This window comes from Tachypleus tridentatus, chromosome 8 (assembly GCF_004210375.1).
Source record: "Tachypleus tridentatus isolate NWPU-2018 chromosome 8, ASM421037v1, whole genome shotgun sequence".
Taxonomy (NCBI): domain Eukaryota; kingdom Metazoa; phylum Arthropoda; class Merostomata; order Xiphosura; family Limulidae; genus Tachypleus; species Tachypleus tridentatus.
This window is the reverse complement of record NC_134832.1, coordinates 4,414,321-4,437,824: the sequence shown is the minus strand read 5'-3', so window position 1 is coordinate 4,437,824 and position 23,504 is coordinate 4,414,321. Positions and strand designations below refer to the sequence as shown.

At 33.5% G+C, this 23,504-nt stretch overlaps 1 protein-coding gene across 1 annotated transcript in view; it reads left to right on the top strand.

The window, feature by feature from the left end:
* Positions 1–23,504, top strand: part of LOC143258429 (protein DOP1A) — a 172,709-nt gene that overhangs the window by 5,959 nt on the left and 143,246 nt on the right. Inside the window, 3 exon segments of the mRNA XM_076517355.1 lie at positions 3,244–3,443; positions 14,408–14,760; positions 20,983–21,172. Coding sequence (XP_076373470.1) covers positions 3,273–3,443; positions 14,408–14,760; positions 20,983–21,172 — 714 coding nt within the window. The 5' untranslated portion in view covers positions 3,244–3,272.

The following is a 23,504-nucleotide window of genomic DNA, read 5'->3' as shown; positions in this document are numbered from 1 at the left end:
TATTGTCAGTGATGGATTGTAGGGTGTTGACCCTTACATATGATAGTACCCAGGAATTGCTGTGGATCTCTTGGGTTGGAGGTGAAGATGGTATGATTCTCATCCGACCTTTGTATGGATGTTGGTACTTTGTAAAGGAGGTTCTGGATGTAATTCACTTGCCTCATATGATCCAATGCACCTGAAATCCAATGATTTCAGCTCTTATGTTTTACAAATAATACACTTGGGTGAAGAGTGTACCTGGCTCAGAAGTGTGGAGGTCTTTTTCCTCAGATTTTCATGTCTCTTTCTTTTATAGTCAGGGCTATTCTTTGTATATTTTCAGGAGTGATCCTGTTATTCCCTTGCACTAGCCCTCCTCTTTTTCAGTGTGGGATTGTAGCTAATCATGTGAAAGGAGATAAGTACTATACCAGAAGTTATAATTTTCCTGTACTGAAAATGTAATTTTAATAGGTGCTAACTTCTCACACTTCCAACCCTTTCTTCCTATTTCTCTGGTGCTCACACCTTTTGCCGAACTTTGAAGGTTCTGTAAATAGTATAGAGGGAGTCACATGCATCATGTGAACAGCTGTGCTACTATTGGTTGCTGGATGATGCATGATGATTTGCATAAGAGACATGTTGGAGTATACCAGTTATAATGGGGAGGGAGTTTCAAGGCTTATGGCATGTGTAAAGTAAAAGTTTTCACATAGAGGGCAGCACTGAATGTGGTAAGTACTTGTCAGAAATACATGGAATCAACTTTAAAAACAATGTTTATTTCAGGTTATGAATAAGTAGAACAAGGTGATTAACTCTATTAATCAGTATTATCCATTATTTATGAGTATTGATTATTGTCATGTAGCATAAATTATCATTTTGATTAAAAGATTAATGTGTCCAGTTGCTTCTTTTTGTTGTAAATATTCAAATAATTTAAATATTAATGCCATGGTTTCTTATTATGACCTTTAATTAATTTAGAGTTATTCACTGTAATACTATTGCTACAAATCATGGGTCAAAGGCCATTTCATCATGTTTATTGACTTGAAAGCAAACTTTTATTGAACTATTATTTGATGATTTGTGTCAGTAAGTTTGACATCAAATAATAGATTATAATTCAACTTTTATTATTTTAAATAATTTTAAAAGTAAATATTAAAAACTTAAACATCCACTTTTGTGTGTTCATGTGGTATGTTGAGTGCAGCAGTGGTTCAGACTAGGTATTTGTGATGTCAAAATACAAAGTATATAGTTTTGTAGAAATCAGGAATGCAAGTTACTGGTATTAACAAGCTAGAATATAAAATAATCTCCTGTCTTTCTGTTTGCTGAAATATTGGTCATTTACTGAATCAAACACAGTGGTCCCTCTGACCTCTTTCCATTTTTGGAAATGATCCCCACTTAATTGTGTATGTTATATGTGAATAACCAATCAAAAGTTAAGAATGTCACCTTAGTGTCTTTCTCAGCCATTTTCAAGGATTAAGACACCAACTCATTCTTTCAAAACCAGATTTCAAGGAGATAGTTTGTATTTTAATCTGCTCAAAATTTCTTACTTTAGGCCTATATACAGCATAGTCACTAAGTTAGATAAATTGTTGTGGTATTGATATAGTAATTTATGATATTTGATTATTCATCTATTTATATAAAACCTAAAACAAATTTTGTCTCGTATTCTCCATGTGCAAAAGTTTAATAAACTTAGCAACCTGTCATGCAGCAACTGAGTAAAAAGGTCGTATCTAGAAGAGATAATTGTTGGCTTTAGTTTTTATTTACTGTTCGATGTTGTGAGAAAAATTTTAAGAACTTGTTTGTAAATATTAATAATGTATATACATGTATAATATAACTGAAACATGACTGTATTTTACAAATTAGTACTCCACTAAAATACAGCCAAACAGGTCACTTTGTAAAGATCAACTTTATATTCTTGGATATGGTAACATGAGTGCAAATGCACCTAGCTGTTATAACTTCTGTATTGTTAGTCAGGCAGTTGAAAGGTCAGTATAATAACAATAATAAATATATAACATTATGAGATTTAAGTTATTTAGAGTAAACATTTATGTTTTTTGTGTTATAATTTGTAGCCATTTTGTGAGGAAAAAAGCTTAATTATGTTTTATTTCTAATTTTTTTATACTGATTAAAAGGTTGTTAAAATTCACAGATCCCATATAGTTAGAGTAGAGAAAAATAACAGACAAAATATAGTTTTACTGAAAGCAAACATTTGAAATGTATTTAGGTGGTTAGTAAAATAATATTTGATATTTTTTCATTTGAAGAATAGTTTTTTAATCATAACTTGAAAATCACTTTGCACTTTGGCTAGTAACAAAACATACTTTATTTTTACAAACATATCTTTTGCAAAATACTTCATTAAAAATCTGATTTTTTGTGTATAAAATACTTGGAATCTTTACCAGAAGTCAACCAAACTTTGTGAAGATACACTTACAGCATTAAAAGTTAGAGATATTTAATGTTTGTAAATGTGTATACTATCTCGTATTTTATACTGAGCTCATTGTGAAAGGGTTAATTGACAAATGTTTCTGATAATTACTATTTTTTGATTATTTAAACTATCCAAGTCATGAGAGAATAATTATTTTGTTTAATGTAATCAGTTAATGAGCCTGACAGCCATCCAATTTTACTAATTGTTCATTTCTTTTGAGAGGAATTATTCCATCCTCTTTTTTGTGTGCAAGAGTTTCTTAAAGCATCAATCTCTAACATTTTTTTGATATCCAGTTGTTTAATATAAACTGAAATGAATTACATACTACTACTAAGTTTAGTAGCATTTAATTCCTCTAAAAAAGAAAAAGTTTCAAACAAGACTTCAGCATCCAACCCATAGTACTTAAGAAAGGAGAAAAAAAACAGTTAATATTTGTTATAGAATGGATATAAAACCTAAGAAAAGTTAAATTCTTTATTTAATTTAAATCATGCAAAACAGTACCTATTTGATAATGGTAGGCTATAGTAATGATCAGTTAAAAAATTGAATGAAACAAGCCTTCCTACCTACCATAATTTTTTGTGGCAGTGTTACCACAAACACACAATTACCTTTTTGTTTGTCAGATTAAAAGTTAGGTGTGCTTTCAAACTGTGATTAATTTTACTTTTTAAAATATAATTCATCAAACTTCATAAGAAGTAAAAATGTGATTTATTAATTTAGAATTTTATTGTTTACAGAATGATTGAAGGCTAAACGTACAACTAAGATGGAGTCATCTAAAAATGCCACATTAAACAGTCCAGCTCTGGAAGAGTATGAACTGCTTGGAGATCCAAAGTATCGATCTTATGTTTCAGCTGTGGATAAAGCATTGAAAAATTTTGAGTATACAAGTGAATGGGCAGATCTAATATCTGCTCTTGGAAAATTAAATAAGGTAAATGTTAGTTTTTTTCTCTATGGATTTTTAAACTGTAGCTGTTATATTTATTGAGTTTAAGAAAGTTAGATTTTGTGGGTTTCCCTGTTTTTGAAAATTGGTTATAGTTCATTAAGAATCATATACAAGTATTGATGTAGACTTACTGATAATTTAAGAAATAACAATAATACTGATAATATTATCTTGATTCTAATAATGAAGATGAAAGAGGTTGATTATGTTTTATTCACAAAGTTCAAATGTTTTGAAATAACTTATTTCATATTCACTGAAACCAGAAAATTGTGTTAGAAAGATGATTATTAGCTAATATTAAAATATAATAGTGTAATCACTAGTTTGCTTATTAAGAAAAGTGTTAAATGGATGGATAAAACAATGGTTATATATATATTGCACAATAGTCAAGTGGGATATTGCTTGATTTCATTGTGATGGTGCTAGACCTTTCATGATGAAAAGGATTTTGACAAATTTTTTTCTCTATCTAACTATGGTATACCTTCCCAAACTTCTCTGGAATGTGCTAGGTCTAACCACCCTTTTTTAGATATGATTTTTCCTTGACTTACCATCAGGCTGTTTAACTTTTTCTTGATTCCCAGTACTTGTAGTCACTTTCATTTATATGTGGGTTGATCCTGGAAATCCTATCAGTTTATTCCATGCACAGATTTACCATCTTTGTCTTACTCTTGCTGTTCTTCTGCAGTACTTATCCATCATACACCTAATTTCTGAGGCACTCTAATGATATCCTATGGAATTTTCAGGAGATAACTTCTCCCTCATTATTTACACATTGGCATGATTGTCCTCTTTGACTATATGCCTTTACATGTAGTTTCTTTGCTATTGGGATCTTCTGTTGAAGGATGTTGTTTTGTCCCAGTTTTGTTTATCGTCCAGTCATCTTTGGAACTTACAGATGGCCCACTTGGTCAGTTTGTTTTCCCATGGTGGAAATGTGCTACCAATTCTTAGGTCATCTAGGTTTTATTGAAGGAATTTTCATTAGTCTTCTCTTTCCCCACCACCATTGTCCTATGTACTGATATCTTTTCCATCACCTTGGAATCATGCTACCAATCAGCATCTATCCTAGGCAGTGCAAGCCCCTCATTAGCACAGTGGTATGTCTGTAGATTTACAGTGTTAGAAACTGAGTTTTTATACCCATGATGGGCAGAGCACAGATAGTATATTGTGTAATTTTGTGCTGAACTTCAAACAAACAAAGTGAAGCAGTGTGGACTTTTATATCACAGAGAGCTATTGATCATATCAGCCAAAAACCTTTGCCAGGTTTTTACTCTGGACTTTTTGTGGTCTTCAAGAAAACTGGGGACTGGCAATTGGAATTCAATCTGTCCTACCTCTGTCACTATTTTATTTTTTTAGCTTCTCCATTTTACCCCTTGGAAGGTTCTGTTATTTCAGTTTACCTCCTCTGGGATCTAAACATCCACCCATGTGTTTGCCATGTGTGGCAACCTGTGAAGGGGAGGGGAGGATCCTGGTGGTTGAATTCCTGCACACGGGAGGCCTTGGGGTGGCCCCTCCTTGGGCCAGTCATCTGATCCATTCGGGCTAGGGTCAACCAAGTACCAGTGTTGGATGTTCTTAACAGGTGTTGTGGACATTGTATCTGATGCTGGTGTTTGGGTATAGTGCTCATGAAACCCTGGTATTGCTGCAGTGTCCTTGTTTGACATTGTAGTGCATCTTCTTGTAGGTATCCATGATGAGTGGGGTCAGTGGGCACCAAAACTTCCCTTTCTTTATTATGGATACTCCAATTAAAAATCTTAATACAATAGTGAAAAAACAGTCTATAGGTAAACGACCACATCTTGAAGATTCTGAGCAACAATCCTCACCACCTGTACCACCTCATTTTCTTATATTGCATTCAATTTCAGACAAACGTTTAGGGCAAATGTCTCCCTTTTTCATTCAGAAGGGACTAGAGGGACTTGCTGGCTCTCCAAAGTCAGTAAAGAAGCTTCAATCTGGTGACATATTGGTGGAAACATTCACATCTCAACACAGTGAACTCCTGTTGCATTCAAAGGCAATTAGGGATATACCTATTGAGGTTACACTTCATGCTACTTTGAATTCATCATGAGGAGTTATTGTTGAGTCAGAGGTTCTAGCTGGTTTCTCCATCCAAGGAGTTTCTGCAGTGAGGCAAATATCCACTCGCAAAGATGGAATTATGGTGCCGACCAGTGTCCTCATTCTCACATTTACATCACCACATTTGCCTGCCACCATTAAAGTAGGTTATATTAATTGCAGAGTACGGCCATACATTCCAAACCCGTCTCCAATGTTTCCAGTGTCAGCTTTTCGGTCAATCGAAGACATTATGTCGTGGTTCCTTGACATGTGCTTGTTGCAGTGGCAAGGACCATGATGCCTACGAGTGTGAAGTGGACCCTCATTGCATCAATTGCAATGGCTCTCACCCATCCTACTTTTGTTCTTGCACTAAATGGTTGGAAGAAAAAGAGGTGCAGCATTTGAAAATGATTCATAACATTACTTATCCTGAGGTTCGGAAGTTGCTGTCCACCACCTCATCACGGATGTATGCTGCTGCACTTCTTTCCACAACTAAAGTGGGAGTGTAGACAGATCATTCTGTGCCTCCAAAAGAATCATTCTCCAAACAAATGAAAAGTCTTTTGACCTCTGTGGTTAAAAAAATTGATGAAACAACTTCAGTACCTATATCTGTCCCTTACATACGTTCCAAGAAACCCCAAGATCCACATCCTTTGGTTCCAGGTACAGGCATTTCCTCGGATACATCTTTTTCTCCAAGATGCAAAATAATCATTCGTTCACATCTTCAGTCACTGGAATTACCTTTCAACAGCAAAGACCTGACCTGTCACCTGGAGAGACATACGATCAATCAGACCTTGATGCTCTCATTGAACAGTTACTGTTTCCTTTTTTCATCCTGGGGGACTTCAATGGACATCATCCCCTCTGGGGGAGTGCTGATATTGATAGAATCGGTCGCTCTGTAGAGCTTATGCTCTCTGATCACAACCATTCTCTTTTCAGTACTGGTTCTTCTACTTCTTTCCATGCACATAGTCAGTCTTTTACTGCTACTGATCTCTCAATTTGCTCCCCTTTATTATTCTCCCATTTTTCATGGAGGGTTGACAATAATTTACAAGGAAGTGATCATTTTCCTATAATCTTGAGAGAGACTGGCCGTGGTCGATGCTACCTGACCCATGTGCTCCAGTGAAAGGTGGATCAGGCAAACTGGCCCTCTTTCACTGCTCTCGCAGAACTTGATCCTGCCATTGTCTGTGAGCCATCAGTAGACGACTGTGTGGCAGCAGTAACTGATTGTATTATACAAGCAGCTGCTCAATGTATTCCTAAAACCTCGACATATTTTCCACTGTATCCTTATCCATGGTGGAATTCTGCCTGCCACATGGCATGGAAGGCTCAAAAACGGGCCTGGGATAATTTCTGTAGATATCCCACACTTTCAAACCTCATTGCTTTCCAGCGGGCCTGTAAGACGTCAAAGCCAGAAGAAATCTTGGATTAAGTTCACAACCGGCATATCTTCTATCACCAGTTCCAAAGTTATATTGTTGAAAGGTCACTGAGCAGTATAATTCTGTCCCTCTCTCGATCTTGCTCTCTGATAGCCAGGAAGTAGCTGATACCTGGAGCATTGCCGATACTCTAGGTGAAAGCTTTTGCTGGGTATCTAGCACTTATGCTTCTTTTTCCACCTTCTTAGACATGAAGATTCAGGCAGAGTAGCTACCTCTTTCCTTTCGAGCTGATTGTCTGTATGACTATAATTGTTCCTTTACACTGGTTGAACTTAAACTGGCCCTTCATCAGTCTGGCAGTACATCAGTTGGACCTGATGATATACACTATGATATGTTGTGCCATCTATCTCCTGCTTCTCTTGATATTCTTCTTATTGTTTTTAACCAGATCTGGCAGGAGAATGTTTTTCCTGATGCCTGGTGCCAGGCTATTGTCCTACCTTTCTCTATGCCTGGGAAGGATCCTAAGATTCCTTCAAACTATTGTCCAGTTGCTTTGACGAGCTGTCTCTGTGAGACCTTAGAGAGGATGGTTAATGCTTATCTTGTTTTTTTCCTCGAATCAAACAACCTCCTCTTGCTCACCAAATGTGGATTCCGACGACAGCGCTCCACTATGGATCATCTGATTCGACTTGAAATGTCAATCAGAGAAGCCTTTCTCAAACAACAACATCTTGTATCAATATTCTTTGACATCGAGAAGGCTTATGATACAACATGGAGGTATGGCATTTTGCGAGACCTCCATATATATGGGAAATGTAGCCATTTGCCCATTTTTATTACAAATTTTTTAATGGACAGGAGATTCCAAGTTTGTGTAGATTCGACACTTTCCCATTCTTTTCTACAGGAACTTGGAGTCCCTCAGGGCTGTGTTCTGAGTGTCACACTTTTCAGTGTTGCAAACGGGCTCTATGTTGATGACTTTCACATCTCATGTCAGTTGTCGAACATAAGGTATATTGAGAGGCAGCTACAGATTGCCCTCAATTGTTTACTGAAGTGGACCACAGCAAACAGCTTTACCTTTTCTGTCTCTCTAAAACCGTTTGCATGCACTTTTGCTGCCAACAGAGTATTCACCCTGATCCTGACTCCGTATCGGTGAAGTTGTGCTGCCTGTGGTCCCTGAGACAAAAGTTCTTGGGGTCTATCTTTGACCATTGGCTGACCTTTATACCACACATCAAGCATCTATGAGCCAAATATACAAGAACACTGAACATTCTTTGTGTCTTCTCTTCCACCACTTGGGGAGTGGATCGACATTCTATGCTACAGATATATCGTGCTCTTATTCGACAGAAACTCAACTGTGGATCACTGGTCTATGTCTTTGCTAGACCATCGGCCTTAAAGTTGCTAGTCCGTATTCATCATCAAGGACTTTGGCTCTGCACTGGGGCTTTCTGCACTTCCCCAGTTCAGAGTTTATACATAAAGTCTCTTGAACTTTTTTTGCACCTCTGCCGTTTGCAACTGTCTTTACTATATACTTCGAAACTTCGTTCCTTCCTCAGTGTGCCATACTTCAGAACAGATGGTCTGCCATTGCTCCTTTTGGCCTTCATATCTAGGTGCAGTTGGATGAATTGGGTTTGTCCTTGGATAACATTGCTGTATCCACTGGTCAGCCCATTCCACCATGGCTTTTTACAGTCCCTAGTTGTGAGCTATCTTTGAGTCATCTGAGAAAAGTAGACACTCCTGATTGGAAATACTGTCTGCTATTTGTTGAACATCTTTTGAACCACCCTTCCATTCCTATTTATACAGATGGTTCAAAATCAGGTGAATGTGTGGGCTCTGCCATGGTTTATTGTGGTTCAGTGGTTGCGTGCAGAATCCCCTCTACAGCTTCTGTGCTCACTGCTGAACTGTATGCCATTTCTCTTGCCTTGGATCACATAGAAGCTAAGCAGTATTCAAACTGCACTATTTATACTGACTCGCTTAGTTCTCTTCTGGCCCTGGAATCGCTTCACGTTGGTTCACATCCTGTTCTCGCCGATATTCAAAACTGACTGGCTTATTTTTCTTTAACATCTACTTCTATCCAATTTTTCTGGATACCGGGCCACGTTGGTGTTCGCAGCAATGAGCTCGCTGACACTGCAACTAAGTTTATCTGACTTGGAGTGAACAACACGAAAACAAGCTTTTCCAAATAAAATCTTATTGGACTTTGGCCATCTTGCTTCCATAAGGATTGGAAAGAGGAAGTTGTTCTAACTAGACCACCCATTTGTCACAGTTTTTTAACTCATCATTTTCTTTTATCTGGAACTGATGCACCAGTGTGTAGTTTGTGTAACACTAGGATCACAATAAGCCACATATTACTTTCTTGTCGTCATTACAACTCTTAATGATGGCACCATATTAAACATGTTCTGTCCCAAGGTTTGTCCATAACATCAGACAATGTTATTAGTTATGGTGACACTGTCCACCTTTGTAATGTTTTTATTTTTTTAAAGGCCATTAATCTTTTTAATACCATTTAAGTTTTATAATATATACATTACACCTTTTTAATGTGGCTCCCTTTTAAAAATCACAGTTTATCTAGTTTGATTTGAAATTAGAAACTGGCTGTAATGTTAAATAACTCGAAACCAGGACTGGAAAGGCCAACTTCAGGTGAGTAACGCTGTTGTTTGAACTACCTGTTAGTCATCTGGCGAGTTATTATTATAATTTTGCTACACATCTTTCAACACATTTTTATTACTTTACTTTTTGAAAATGGCCGTAACATCAAATAACTCAGAATTAGGACTGTAAAGGCCAACTTCAGGTGACTGACGGTGGTATTTGTACTTACCTGTTAGTCTTTCTGGCGAGTTATGATAACTACAGTTACACTACAGAAAGTCCTTTACAAGTTGAATTACTGTAGTTTTTCTCTTAACATTGTAGACTAGATGTAAACATTGGTTTTATGCTATTTACATGTTTTTTTAAACTTTTTGTTTTACCTTAATTTCCTTTTATGAATTTTACTAAATTTACTTTTAACTTTTTACTGGATGTTTGGTGCAGATAGCCTAACTGCTTTGTGACATAAAACACTAAATCAAACAATCAACCAATCTCTATTTTAACATAGTCTTTTCTCACACTGAGGTGGCTTTTTCTCCATGACTGTGGATGACAAATCCAGCAGCCTTGATTGCTTATCTTCATGTTCCTTTTTCTTATCAGTCATGATATTATATTTAGTTTTGCACCTTGTCTTTTGGTTTTACTTTGGCTTGGTACTTGTTTCTGGATGATTGATTTCTGTCAGCTCATTCCACACTAGAAACTTCATCTTAGTTGCACCCAACCTTTACTACTTCAATTCTATTTGCTGGAGCTTTCAATTTTCCATGTCCTTGCTGCTTCCTCTTTTTTTCTGCTCATGAGGTTCTATTACTTTAGGGAATGTTGGCTTCTATAGAGAGACTTATCTTTTAGGGTCAGACACATGTGCAGTTTCTTTAGTGGAAACTGCACAACTGATGGAATCTTGTTCAAAATCTCTTGGATTCTCCAATTACTTTTCCTCCTTCCATTTCAAATATTTTGTAATGGCGGTTGACCAAAGCCCCCATGTCATCAGGTTGTTACGTTTTACAATTTCAAATTGCCTGAAACTGAGTTAATTGATAATTTAAATATACAATTTAAATAAATGTTGATACATATCCAGTTTATGATATTTGCAAACAAGATTGCTACATACAGTTTTCTGTTTTAATACAAATATATTTTAATGTATGAACAATAACACAATTTACAATAATGATTATTACAAGTAATAACTATCTGTATACAAAAATTTTACAAACTTGCAAACAATATTGAGCCTTCTTTCTAATCTGAAACTTTCTTGATGCCTTATTGAGGATTCCAAATAAGCAAATTAATCTTGAGTTAATTTAGATGCAATTTACTTAATAAGGAGCTAGCTAACTAACTCTGAGGTTTTCAGTTTTCATTAATCACATGTTATGTTTTTCACTGCTGTAGTTATGTAATGTCTTCATAAAATTATTTAATGTCTGGGGTGAAGCCACTGAAGTTGAATGATTTGTAGTATTCAAAATTTATGAACATTCCTGGTAGAATATCTGAAGTTCCTGGTTAATAAGCATTAATCACAATTTTGGCTTTTGAGGTTGATAGCATACCAACTGTATCATAATAATAATAAATACTGTCTCTTGGCAAGTTGCATTGGTTTCACTTGTAGGTGTGAGGAAAACTTTGAGAAATTTCAGTGTGTAGAACAATACTGACAATACATTAGTGTTTACATACACGTGGTATTATTGTTTTTCACACTCTAGAATCTTCTAGAACTTTAATGAATAGGCAGCAATTTTGCAATAAGGTTTAATAGTATGTTAGGTACATTTCTGAATGCAACTTTAAACAAAAATCAGTATTAAAGTAGGTATATGATAGTAAATCTGGTGTACCTCCCTCATTAGAAAATTAGAAATTGGCATTAGACATTTTTTTTATCTAATTTATATATACACTGATAACAATACATTAAATATAATAAATTATCAATAATTATACAACTTCAATAACCATGAAAGCACGTAACACAATCAATGCAAACAGCCTTGTGGTCATAAAGTTACATAGCATGTGAAAGTGCACAAACATAATGTTATCAACTTCTTTGACATGGAGTATCTTCAAATCATACTCTTGTAATAATAAATTACAATTTAACAGTCTTCTGTTTTTGTCTTTGCTTTGGTTAAAAAAATGCCAGTGGGTTACAACCAGTGAAGTGATGATAGGTTGTTGTGATTCAAATACATACAAACTGAAATGTTCTGAAGTTAACTCTAAAACCAGTTTCTTTTTTTTTTCCACAGTAGCGTGATTATTAGTGGTCAATTTGTGGTAAGTTCACAATAAAGATTTGACCTTTTTAAAAAGCAGATTGACACATTTCAGACCACTCGAGTTTTTTATTTTTCTTTGATATGTTTTGTTTATAGTACAGTGATGTCAGGAAAATTTTCACAAAACTACCTGTAATAACCAGGCATTCTCAAAAAATCTCAAACCTTTTTTGTTGGTAGGAGTAGGATAATTCACAGTACAATCAAGTTTGGCTTGAATGTCAAAATAACTCAGTTTGATGTTGTATTCGTGTCCAGTATTTTTAAATTTACAGGTGTCTGAGTCAAAGTGACTATCATCAGTATCAGAAGAACATCCAGAGGCTAAAATATTTTCAGATGAATCTTGGATGTGATAGGGTTTCAACATATTAATGTGACACAACTGGGTAGCCTTTTGAAAATCAGATGTTTTTACAGTATGGTCTGTATTAACTTTCTGAACATCTTCATAGGGACCATGATACATAGCTTTGGGTGGGGTATCCCATAGTGGGCAACAATACTAAAACTATAACACCAGGACAGAACTTACATTTTTTTAGCTTTGCACCTATAAACATTTTTCAGTTTAGCTTGTGATGACTTCAAGTTTTCCTGAGCCGGTTCACAAGCTGATATGAGTCTGGACCAAAACTTGAAAATGTAATCCAGTAAGTGTATTTCTTTTGGGTAATCATACAACTATTGTTCTGGCAGCAACTTCTAAGACCACGCACTAAATGGCCAAATGCCAACTCAAATGGGCTAAATCATAATGACTCATCAACAGCAAATAACAATAAAAGAAGTTCTTCATCCCAGTTCTTCATGTTATCAGAACAGTAAATCTGCATCATATTTTCAAGGTAGAACGGAATCTCGTCTTCAGAATGTGATTCTGAATGATTTTTTACTAGATTTGATTTGATTAGCACTTCACTGGAAAATATGATTATTTTTGTATGTGAAAAATTTGTCTTGTTTAATTTAAGTCTGATAAATTTTGTAAATATATGCATAAACTATATTGCAAATTAGTAGCATCAAAATTACGAAGACTTTAAGTGAGTACAACGTCGTCTTGTGGTTGGTTAACTTGACTGAGCCCATGTGGAGAGAGTTAATGTCTGTGTGGCACATGTTGAAGTGTATTTATATTTAGTTGATTCTTTATTAGGGGCTTTTGATTACATTTTTCTATATATATTTGAAAAAAAAACTTGGATCGACAATAACAGCTTATGTGTAAAAGTCAAGGATTTAAAAAAAAAACACTTATGCTACTTTCTAACTAAAAGTACATTTGTTCGAAAGCTAGCCAGAAAACCTATTATTATCAAAAACACAGAATAAGTTATGTTTTAAGAAACAAGGAAAAAAATATGAAATAGAAATGTAGTAACATATTCAAAAATAGCTTGCTTAAACATAAAAACAAATGTATAACAATTCAAGCACTCAAATATGCTATATTTATAAATATGCTATACAATACACCTTATAGGAAGAAAGCTGTTATTGTGCAGTAGTAAATAGAAAGTCAACCTTCTAAAGAAATAAAATATCCATATTCATTAGTTATAGTGGGTAACAAAGTTGCTTAAATATCTTGAACTATATTATTAACAAGTAACAGAAAAACAAATGAGTAAATCACATTGTTGGATGTTGATTTGTAGATAATTTTTATAAACTGAATTTTACTCTGTAAAGGTGTATTATTTCAACTACAAGGTTCGTTTTTTTTGTAATCACTTACAGAACAATGTTTGAAACCAGTTATGATGTATAACAATATAAGTTTTGATGAAATGCAATGAAATGAAAATATAAAAACTAAACCAAAGTGTGTGCATTAGGCCACAAACTATGTTTACTGCATCTTTCATATTTTTATAAGCTGTGGTTCTGTGATCTGGTGGTTTTGGAGAAAGTCTGAATCCTTTCATTATGTGATACTGAAACCAAAAAGTAAATAATTAATTATGTCATGATGCCATGTTTCAGCCATATCTGTAAAATTGATAAACAGCTACATTTTCCTGTTAAAATTATGGAAAGGGAATTTCAGAAGATATAATATATGGATATATATTTGTGTGTGTGTATCTATCTGTATACACACACTTGACAATTCTTTTGACATTTATTGTTCAACTAAATAATTGTCAGTTGTGTGATTTTTGTTACTTTTTTATTTTTTATTATTAATTCTACTTTTCAAATATTATACACACACACACACACACACACACACAACACGTGTGTGCATGTATATTTACTGGTAAAGTTTGAAATATCAGTGTTAATTTATACATATATATATATTTTAACAACTTGTAACACTAGTAATAAACAATTTATAGTAGTTTTTTGTCAGCTTTTTTTTTAAATGTATGTATAAGCAAAGAGAAAATGTTAAATAAATTGTTTTTAATTTCCTGGCTCTTAGGTCCTTCTCAGTCATATCAAATACCCTGTGATACCTCGAAGGATAACCATTAGCAAGCGGCTTGCCCAGTGTATGCATCCTGCTCTTCCTGGAGGTGTCCACCTTAAGGCTTTAGAGACTTATGATTTGATTTTCAAGTGCATTAAAACTGCTCGTCTTAGTCAAGAACTCTTCATTTATAGTGCTGGCCTCTTTCCACTTTTTGGAAATGCTGCAATGAATGTAAAACCTCCTCTTCTAACTATATATGAGAAACATTTCATTCCTCTTGGAGAGATGTTACGACCTGGACTTAATGGATTTTTGACTGGGGTACTTCCAGGATTAGAAGAAGGATCAGAATATTATGACAGGTTATACTGTATTAATCAATTGTTTTGCAAAATATTTTGACCCCAGTAATCTTTCATCATGTTTTTCAATTACAGATCAGTAAGAAAACACCTTCCAAATTATTGTCATAAGTAGTTTTAAAAGTGCAGCAGTATTTGTTTCATTATGTATCTTAAGCAAAGGATTAGCTTTGTTAAGTAGGATATGAATTATATGAGAAACAAGTTTATAAAAATAATTCTATTCAAGCAAATTAAGAATACCATTTTTTTTTGACAGAGTTATCATACAACATTTTGTGAAGGGAGGTGCATAGTAACCCTGATGTGCTCTTTTTGTGTCTGAGATCATTTTCTGATACGAATAATTTTAAAAACTGTTGAAATACATTGGTAAATTTCCTGGACTAGTTGCATATTAGTACTCACTACAGATTTTGTGAATTTGGAAGTTGTGCTTGCAATAGTCTTTTCAAGTGGAGACTGAAAAATTTCATGATTTTGTAATAAATACTGGAAATGTTATCAGGGCAGAAAATTTATAGCAGCAGTTGCTCTTGTATTTTTCAAATTGGCAATGCTGCCCATAGAAGAAATCTAAAAAATCCACAGCTACAATGGCCACCCTTTATTATCCCTTTGTCATGTTCTCACAATCTACATTTGTACTGCATACCACAGTAAAGGGAGAATCATTGGGAATCACAAAAACTGGACTTACAACCTCCATAACCTACTTTGTTATGATTAATGTATCACATAAAATGCATGTCAGTGAGGAAGTGAAGTTTTTATCCATGTTGGTGGTAAATTTGTGCAGTTTATTGAGTCATACCATACTGAAGGCTTTTAGTGGAAGCAAGCAATTTAACTCTATGATCAAACAACACACCAACAGAGCTTGCACAAAAATTCATAGTGATAGCAGTATGTGACAATCAAAGTCAGCATGTAGATACACTAGTCAAAGTGAAGCACATGACTACAGATACTTTTTGCATTAAACATGGGATAAAAAGGATTAAGTTAAGAGGGAGAATGCTGTGAAATGTTTTTTTTTTCTTTGGGACCAAGTGTTAGAAATTATAATTTTTTTTTTATCAGTAAATATGTAGGTTATATTCTGATTCTTATCCACAGCATAGCAGCTTATAGAATGGCTCTGAAATTCTTTTCCAAGTACAGACTTTTATTTTGTAGCTCTGTCATCTCTTGACTGATTTGAGATCTAATTACAGTTTAGGACTCAGGAGGTCAAATCATGTCCAAAGTCTCACACATTGATTTACTCTTATCCTGCCCAAAAGAATTTCAATTTGAGGGTAGATTGGTAGAAATCCTGATGAGTAAGGATTAATGTTATTGAATTATAGTAGCAAGTTGCACAATACAGTATATTACAACATATGATTTATAGGTTATAACCATGCATTATAGGTTATAACCACATAGTGTAGGTCTAGTTTGCTGTTTATAAGCACTAGACTATGTTAGAAATTATGCAAAAGAATACTAGTTGTAGTATTGTTTGAAAATAGAATGTTGACCTCATGTCATGGCAATGTGTTTTTCTATCTGTCTGTTTGTTCATCAAGATTTTTAAAGGCAAAAGGCTGCTGTTCAGAGAGATTGTGTAACCGATTTTCATCAATTTTAGTCAAGTAATCCAAACATGTTGAGGTTGAATTTTGTTGGTAGAAATTAGGCCTTAAGTTAGAGATTTTGTCTGATTATTCTCAAAGTTAAACAAAGCTGTATATAATTCTTAGGTCATAGGCTATTTGGGGTCAGGAGGGAGTAAATGCTAGAAATCTTATAAAGCACTTGTTCTCTTCATGTTCTGCTTTGATCTTTATCAAAGTTGGGGAAATTAGTAAGTAGATAGAGATGCCTGAAATTTGTTCATGATATCTTAGAGCACCAGATGTCAAATCTTGAAAAGTGGGCAAAAACAAGGAATCTTAGATGAACATGATCCCCCCCCTTTTTTTTTTCCAGGCTTAAAGCTGATGTACTGTTACTTTATAAGTTTTATTGGCTAAAGTTAATACCTACCTAGTTGATAAACATAATCTGGAAGGATAGGGCAACTTCCCAAGCCCCCAGTAAAATGTCATATTTACTAAACTAATTTAGAAATTAATCTCTGTTTTGTTAATATTAATGTGAACTGTGGTGTTAATTCCTCCAGTGAATTTTTTTAGTCTTGGTGCCCTAGCTATTGGCTTTGGTAACCTTGAAAATGAGAGAAAATCCAAGACCAAATGGCCTTGCCCTAAAAATTTTGAATATCCTAGCCTGTGTTATTTTTTCATTTTAATAAGCAGAATATAAGCTACTGTTTAACTTATAGCCTTATAACTTTAAATATTTAAAGTATGCACCAAAACACTTGTTTTTTTTAGAGTAAAGCTAATAATTTGTAGAAAAACAGTGTAAGTGTGTTTCCTAAATGCTGCTGGAGTATTGTGCAATTACTAAATCAGCACAATATCATTAATTATAAAGGCTGCATTTTTAGATATAGCATTAACAAAAATAATCTCCATCTTTAGTTTCAAAGATACCAAGCAAGCCTGACTTAGTTAATTTCATTAGTGATCCATTACTGCTGGCAATAGAAAAAGAAACAAACCCCTAGTGGATGAGACAATATCTCACACAGGTTGTTGTCTCAATCCTACCCAGTGATTTTAACCATGCGAAGAGTTCCTTATTACTCTTCAGAACCAGCCTTTGTTTTTCAATACTATATTGATCTTACCTGGTTTCCAAATGTTTTGAGCTTCGTGCTTTAGATAGGTAAAAAGAGATTTACTGTTGAACATTTTGATACATATATTAAGTGCTATTTCCTTTCTGCCTCAAGTCCTGATGAAGTCAGTAGTTAAGATGATAGACCTTGCAGGTGCTTCATCATTCTTAGTTTTCAGTCTCTCCAGGTCTTTCTGACTCTCACTTTCAGAGCTACCCACATTTTACATTATGTCTTTGCAGTTTGCACAGGTTGAAATTGAATCCACATCACTTTTCAGAGTTGTGCCTGTTAGATCTCTATATGTTTTTGAATCATGCATGTTTGTTCATTCACATGTTACTGATGACATTAAATGTTTATCTTGATTCTACACCATCAACAGACCTTTAACTGAAAGCTCTTAGTGATATTCAGTGTAAAATATTGGTAGATTGACCATTTTGAACAAATAAATACATAGTTGATTTTTGTCAAATGGGAAAAACTAAAGTATCATGGATCAAAGTGCTGAAAGATGTGGCATCCAGTTACTCTTGAGTTGTTCTGATGAAACTTGAATATGTCATCATAGGAACTCTTTAGAGTAAATACTGGATTCACCTGGATTCTATTGACAATTCCTGGTACCATAACATCAAGATGGCCATCTTATCAGATGCTAACATTTAAGGAAATAAAACTGTGGGATAATGCCATCATAAATCACATTTGTGAAAGTGATTATTCATTTTCCTCTTTAATTGACAAATCTCAGACATTGTAGTAATTTATACTTTAGTTTATATACTTGAACATTCCAGTTATAGTAGTACCATGTAAAACACTGTTGATGGATCTTTGGGAAATAACTTCAGATTCATTAAGTATATCTTGTAAATCTGGCTCGTGGGAGTGTTTTTCAGTTATTTACATTTTGCAAAGGATATGCAAATATGAAACTTACCCAGCCATTTAATAATGTGGTATGTAATGTTATCTTTCCAGCAGATTTATTGGGCTTTTGCCAAAATATAACATCGTATGTCTTAATCCAAGACAATCAAATCAAAACTATGTTTAGTAATGGTATATGACAGCTGTTATCTATGTCTTGGATGCTTCAATAACTGTAAGGCAATGAATTGTGGATTTATCAAGAGGTACGTTTCTAAAGAGCCATGTAGAAAACAGTCATCCTGGTACCTGTACTGTACTCACTGTAATCAAATTTAGTGACAATATATGCTAAGTCCGTTTTTAGTGCAGGTATTAACTTTGACTTGTAATAACTCATGACTAGAAGTATGTCTGTACTAAGATTTTTCTGACCATGCTTGTCCTGCTTATGAAATCATTCTTTCATGTCAACTTGAACAAACTCTCTTTCTTTTTAATGATTACCTCTGTTGAGTTGTTTCATGAATGTGACTCATCACCATTATTATATTGGTTATGGTGGCAAAAGAATGTTAATATCCATCTACATTTCTTCATTCATTAATACACTACCAAAACTTATCCAATCTTATTATAGTAAAAGGTTACACTTTAAATTCTATAAAAATCACAACTTCGCAATTGTTCATTTAACAATAGCATAAAAAATAACTGAATTTGAATGTGAAGCAGTTAGAGGCTCATTATAGGAAAAAAAAAGCACTATATGCAGATGGTTGAGTAAATGATGTTAAAATAATTTTTAATATGCAAATCAGTATGTAACATCACAAATACAACCATTGCAAAGATGTGTTGGAATGATATGTATCAGAACTACATTTTAACTTTGTTTGCTATTTTAGGAATGGTGTGAAGTCACAAAAAATTGACTGTTTTTGGAAATGATATGTAACAGCCCTTTCTGATACAAAATATGCATACATTCAGGTTATTAAGATGTATTCAGATCAGGGATTTAGAATTTCCAAGATGACAATACCTTACATACTTATAGATGTTGGAAAACAGAGGAATATGAAACAACTTGGGAAACCAAGACCATCCAGAAGTAGTTATCTATGTAAAAAGGGCTGGTATAGGTAGAGAAAGCACTGTGTAGAGGAACAACGTTTTGACCTTCTTTGGTCATTGTCAGGTTCACAAAGAAAGAAAGAGGTAACTGACCGCATGTTTGAAGGGGGTTGTGTAATTGAGTGTAGGAATGTAGAGGGCATGCTTCGATGTTTGATTATATTTATTAATATAGGTATAAAGGTGTTTCTTTGTATTTGTTCATTTTGGGCTTGAGTTCTTATATAAGTAAGGCTTCTTTAATTTTGCATTTGTTTATGTTTGTTTTTTTATTTAGTATTTGGGTGTTTTTTATGGTCATGTTGTGTTTATTTGATTTGCAGTGTTCGAAAGCGTGTGAAGGTGACTTTGTGTGTTCTTTGAATCTGGTTTCCATTTTTCTACTTATTCAACAACTCAAGCCCAAAATAAACCAATACAGAGGAACACCTTTATATCTATATTAATAAATATAATCAAACATCTAAGCATGCCCTCTGCATTCCTACACTCAATTACACAACCCCCTTCAAACATGTGGTCACCTATCGGTCAGTTACCTCTTTCTTTCTTTGTGAACCTGACGATGACAGAAGAAAGTCGAAGCATTGTTCGTTCCTCTACATAGTACTTTCTTTACCCATACCAGCCATTTTTACATGCATAATTTTGTCTCTACAAGTGGGTTTTCTTGTCATCACAGACTACTATTTCATCCAGAAGAAGATCTGGAAAAAAGTTGAACCCTACTCATGGTAAGCAAAGTGTGGAATCCTACAATGGGTGTGAATCTATGAACTCAAAGGTCAGTAATAAAAGCTATACATTTGTTTCAGAGGGCAGTATCTAACAGAATAATGAAAGATTTCCTTGTTGGTTTATGACATAACTTTTGTCATATACCTTAAGCAGTTGGAGAACAAACAGGTATTCATGCTATTACATTCAAAGACATACCATTCAAATCATCAAAGAAAGAACCTGTGGATTTCTGTATGATTGGATTGTTGAAATAGACACTGTGACTCTGTTGTCTTTGTAGGCTAAAAGTATTATTGAAAGCAAACAGGGAGGAGTGGTTTGCTTTGGACATGACAGTCTTATGATAGAGTATTTTGCAAAGGAACCTATTCTAAAAGGATATTGTTGAGATGCATATTCATCATATATAGCACAACCAGACAATGCGATGTGGAACTTGGTAACGTAGCATCACTCCAAAATCATTTTAACGTAATGTATTCAATTTTCATATAGTTTGAGATATTTTAAAACCTGTGATTTTTCATATTTCTTTTTGAAAAGTGTGTTTGTTTTAATATCAATAATTTAGAAGAATTGCAGTAATAAAGTTTAAAGTATTATGTAACATTTCAAAATATTATATTCAACTCTCTTGAATTCTTGTATTTCCTGGTTAAAATTGTTCTAGTTAGATCATAGTTTTTACATTTTTGGTTTTTCTGCTGAATTGTTGTTGCTTGTTTTATTTCCAGGACAGACCTACTACTGCAAAAAGTCAGTGATACAGTAGAGAGCAGTTACTTTTATGGTTGCATGTGGAAATGTATACTGTCTAATCAAAGTGTACGATTACCAGCTGTAGGTTTTATAACATCACATTATAACAAGAAATTAAGTATGGAAGACCAGCTTTATCTCATTGGAACAGATATTGATACAATGGTAAGTTATCAATAAGCATTTATAGTTAGAAGGAAATTTAAAAATTTTATGTTGACAATAGAAAAGAACAAACAATCATTATTATGTCACTGTGCATTTTCAAACCATTAACATGTTGTGGCCAGGTAAAAATATTTGAATCTTTACATTAAATTGTGAATATTTTTAATTTTCTTTACAACAGTGTTAGGGCTGTCAGATGAGGATTTAATTCATAAGATAACTTTCAGATGATTTATAAGAGGATATTATAGCTCAGGTGTTGTCATCTGACACACGTTTTTCCAATTATGTATTGGAAACCAAGAATTCTAAAGAAGTGCTTGCAATTCTTGTAAGATTTTACTTTCTGATTTTTGTTACTCTGTTCTTTCTTACCCTTCTTCTCTGAGTAGCTTCCATTTGGAAGGGTTTTTCAAAACTGAAACTTATAAAAACTTGTGAGTAATTGTGATATATGATCACCTTAGTAATATATAATTGTTTAGTATAGACACTAATCTATTTAATGAAGTTGACAGAACTTTCATTCTATGAGGCTTTACTAATGTTAAAGCACGAGAAAGAAATTTCAGTGTACAAGTAATTAGAAAATTAATGATGATACTCGATATTTCTTGAAAAATTGTAGGTTTGGAGCTTTAATTTCCTGAAGAGGAATAGTCGACTATTTAAAGGCATTCATGTTTTAAATTTTTTATACATACATAAATTTACAATGTTGGTTTGGTACAGTGGTATTCGTGAATAATATTTTATAGGAATACCTGATTTTTATTGGTAACTACTATATGTTTTTTATTTTAATGAGTAAATTGTGTTTATTTCACTTCTCAAGTTTAGTGAAACTATTCTGTAAGTAAATCATTTAAAATATTTGTGGACCTAATGGTCAAAAATTAGACTTTGTATCTTTAATGTGTGATATTAATATCATTTGTGGTATTTATTGTGTTCATTAGACTGATTATTTTATTTAGTATTTCTTGATTATAATCGTACTAAAATTTAGTTTATAGAATTGTTTGTGTTTGTAATATTTGATAGAAGAGATAATTTTTGAAGAAATTATTTCAAAAATATTCATTTTTATAAAAAAAATTGTTTTTAGATGTTGACCTAAGGTAAGTATTTCAATAATAATAAGATAATGAGAATATATTAACAAGTAATTACAAACTCTAAATAACTCTTTTACTATGGGTTTGGCTGATTTGATCATTATCCCAAAGTAACTATAATAGTTTCCACAGTATAACTTTTAATATGTTTTATATATTTTCACAAAATTTTAATAGCTTTCAGTGAATATTACAAGTCTTTTTATTTCACAAAAAATCATATTTATTTAATTAAGTGTTTTTCCAGAAAATTACAGTTGAATATATGGAGTGAAAGTGTTAACTGGTTTGAGTCCAAAGTGATTTTCACGTGAAGATTAAAAATACATTTCTTCCAATTAAAATTGTCAAACTTCTATTGATCTCTAAAATCTTCTACATAAATATAAAGTGTTTCCTTTTTAGTAAAACGTGTTATTTTCTCTGCCCTATCTCTATGCATTTGGCCAGTTTAATTTGCCTTATAACCACCATAAAAAGTATGAAATAAATCTAAATTATCCATATACAGAAGTCCTGTTATTCTGTTGAAGAGTTGTGTATTTTTGGAATATAGTTTAATGCCGGTATTGTTAAATTCCTGGCACAAATCAATTGTATCTAAAAAATTGTAGTTACCTTCTTCCCAGGAAAAGGTTGTGGAGGTAAGTAGTACACCATTCTACATACCAGATGTTATCCTTGATTAATAAATCTCTTGTAAACAGGATCATGAAACTATAATTATATCAATCCCTTGAGTAAAAGAATCCTATATTGCCAGTTCTTTTACAACATATTCTCCAGTTACCTGGAATCCTTCTACTTCATCTGTAACTGCCCTCTCTTTCTTATAATAGCAATACATGTGATCAGCATAAGTCAAGGTATCATCAACATTTAACAGTAACATGATTCTAGTTAACATCACATTTCTTCTTTGCTGTTCTGATATATTCACAATCATTGTTGAGCTATTCCGATTTTTCCAAGTTGTTGTTGATTCACTTTTCATTCATTGAGTTTATGTTACTTTAATTTGTACATGTTTATTCATGTCATACACAATATCTTTGGGATTATATTGTCTCTAAATATTATTCCCTTTATCAATAACTAAAATAAGCTTGCTAATTTTGCCCATTAAGTTTGTACAACAATGTTTAGTTTTATAATCTGTTAACCTCATCAATTTATTATACTAATTAATTTTGTCATCAGTCTATGCAATT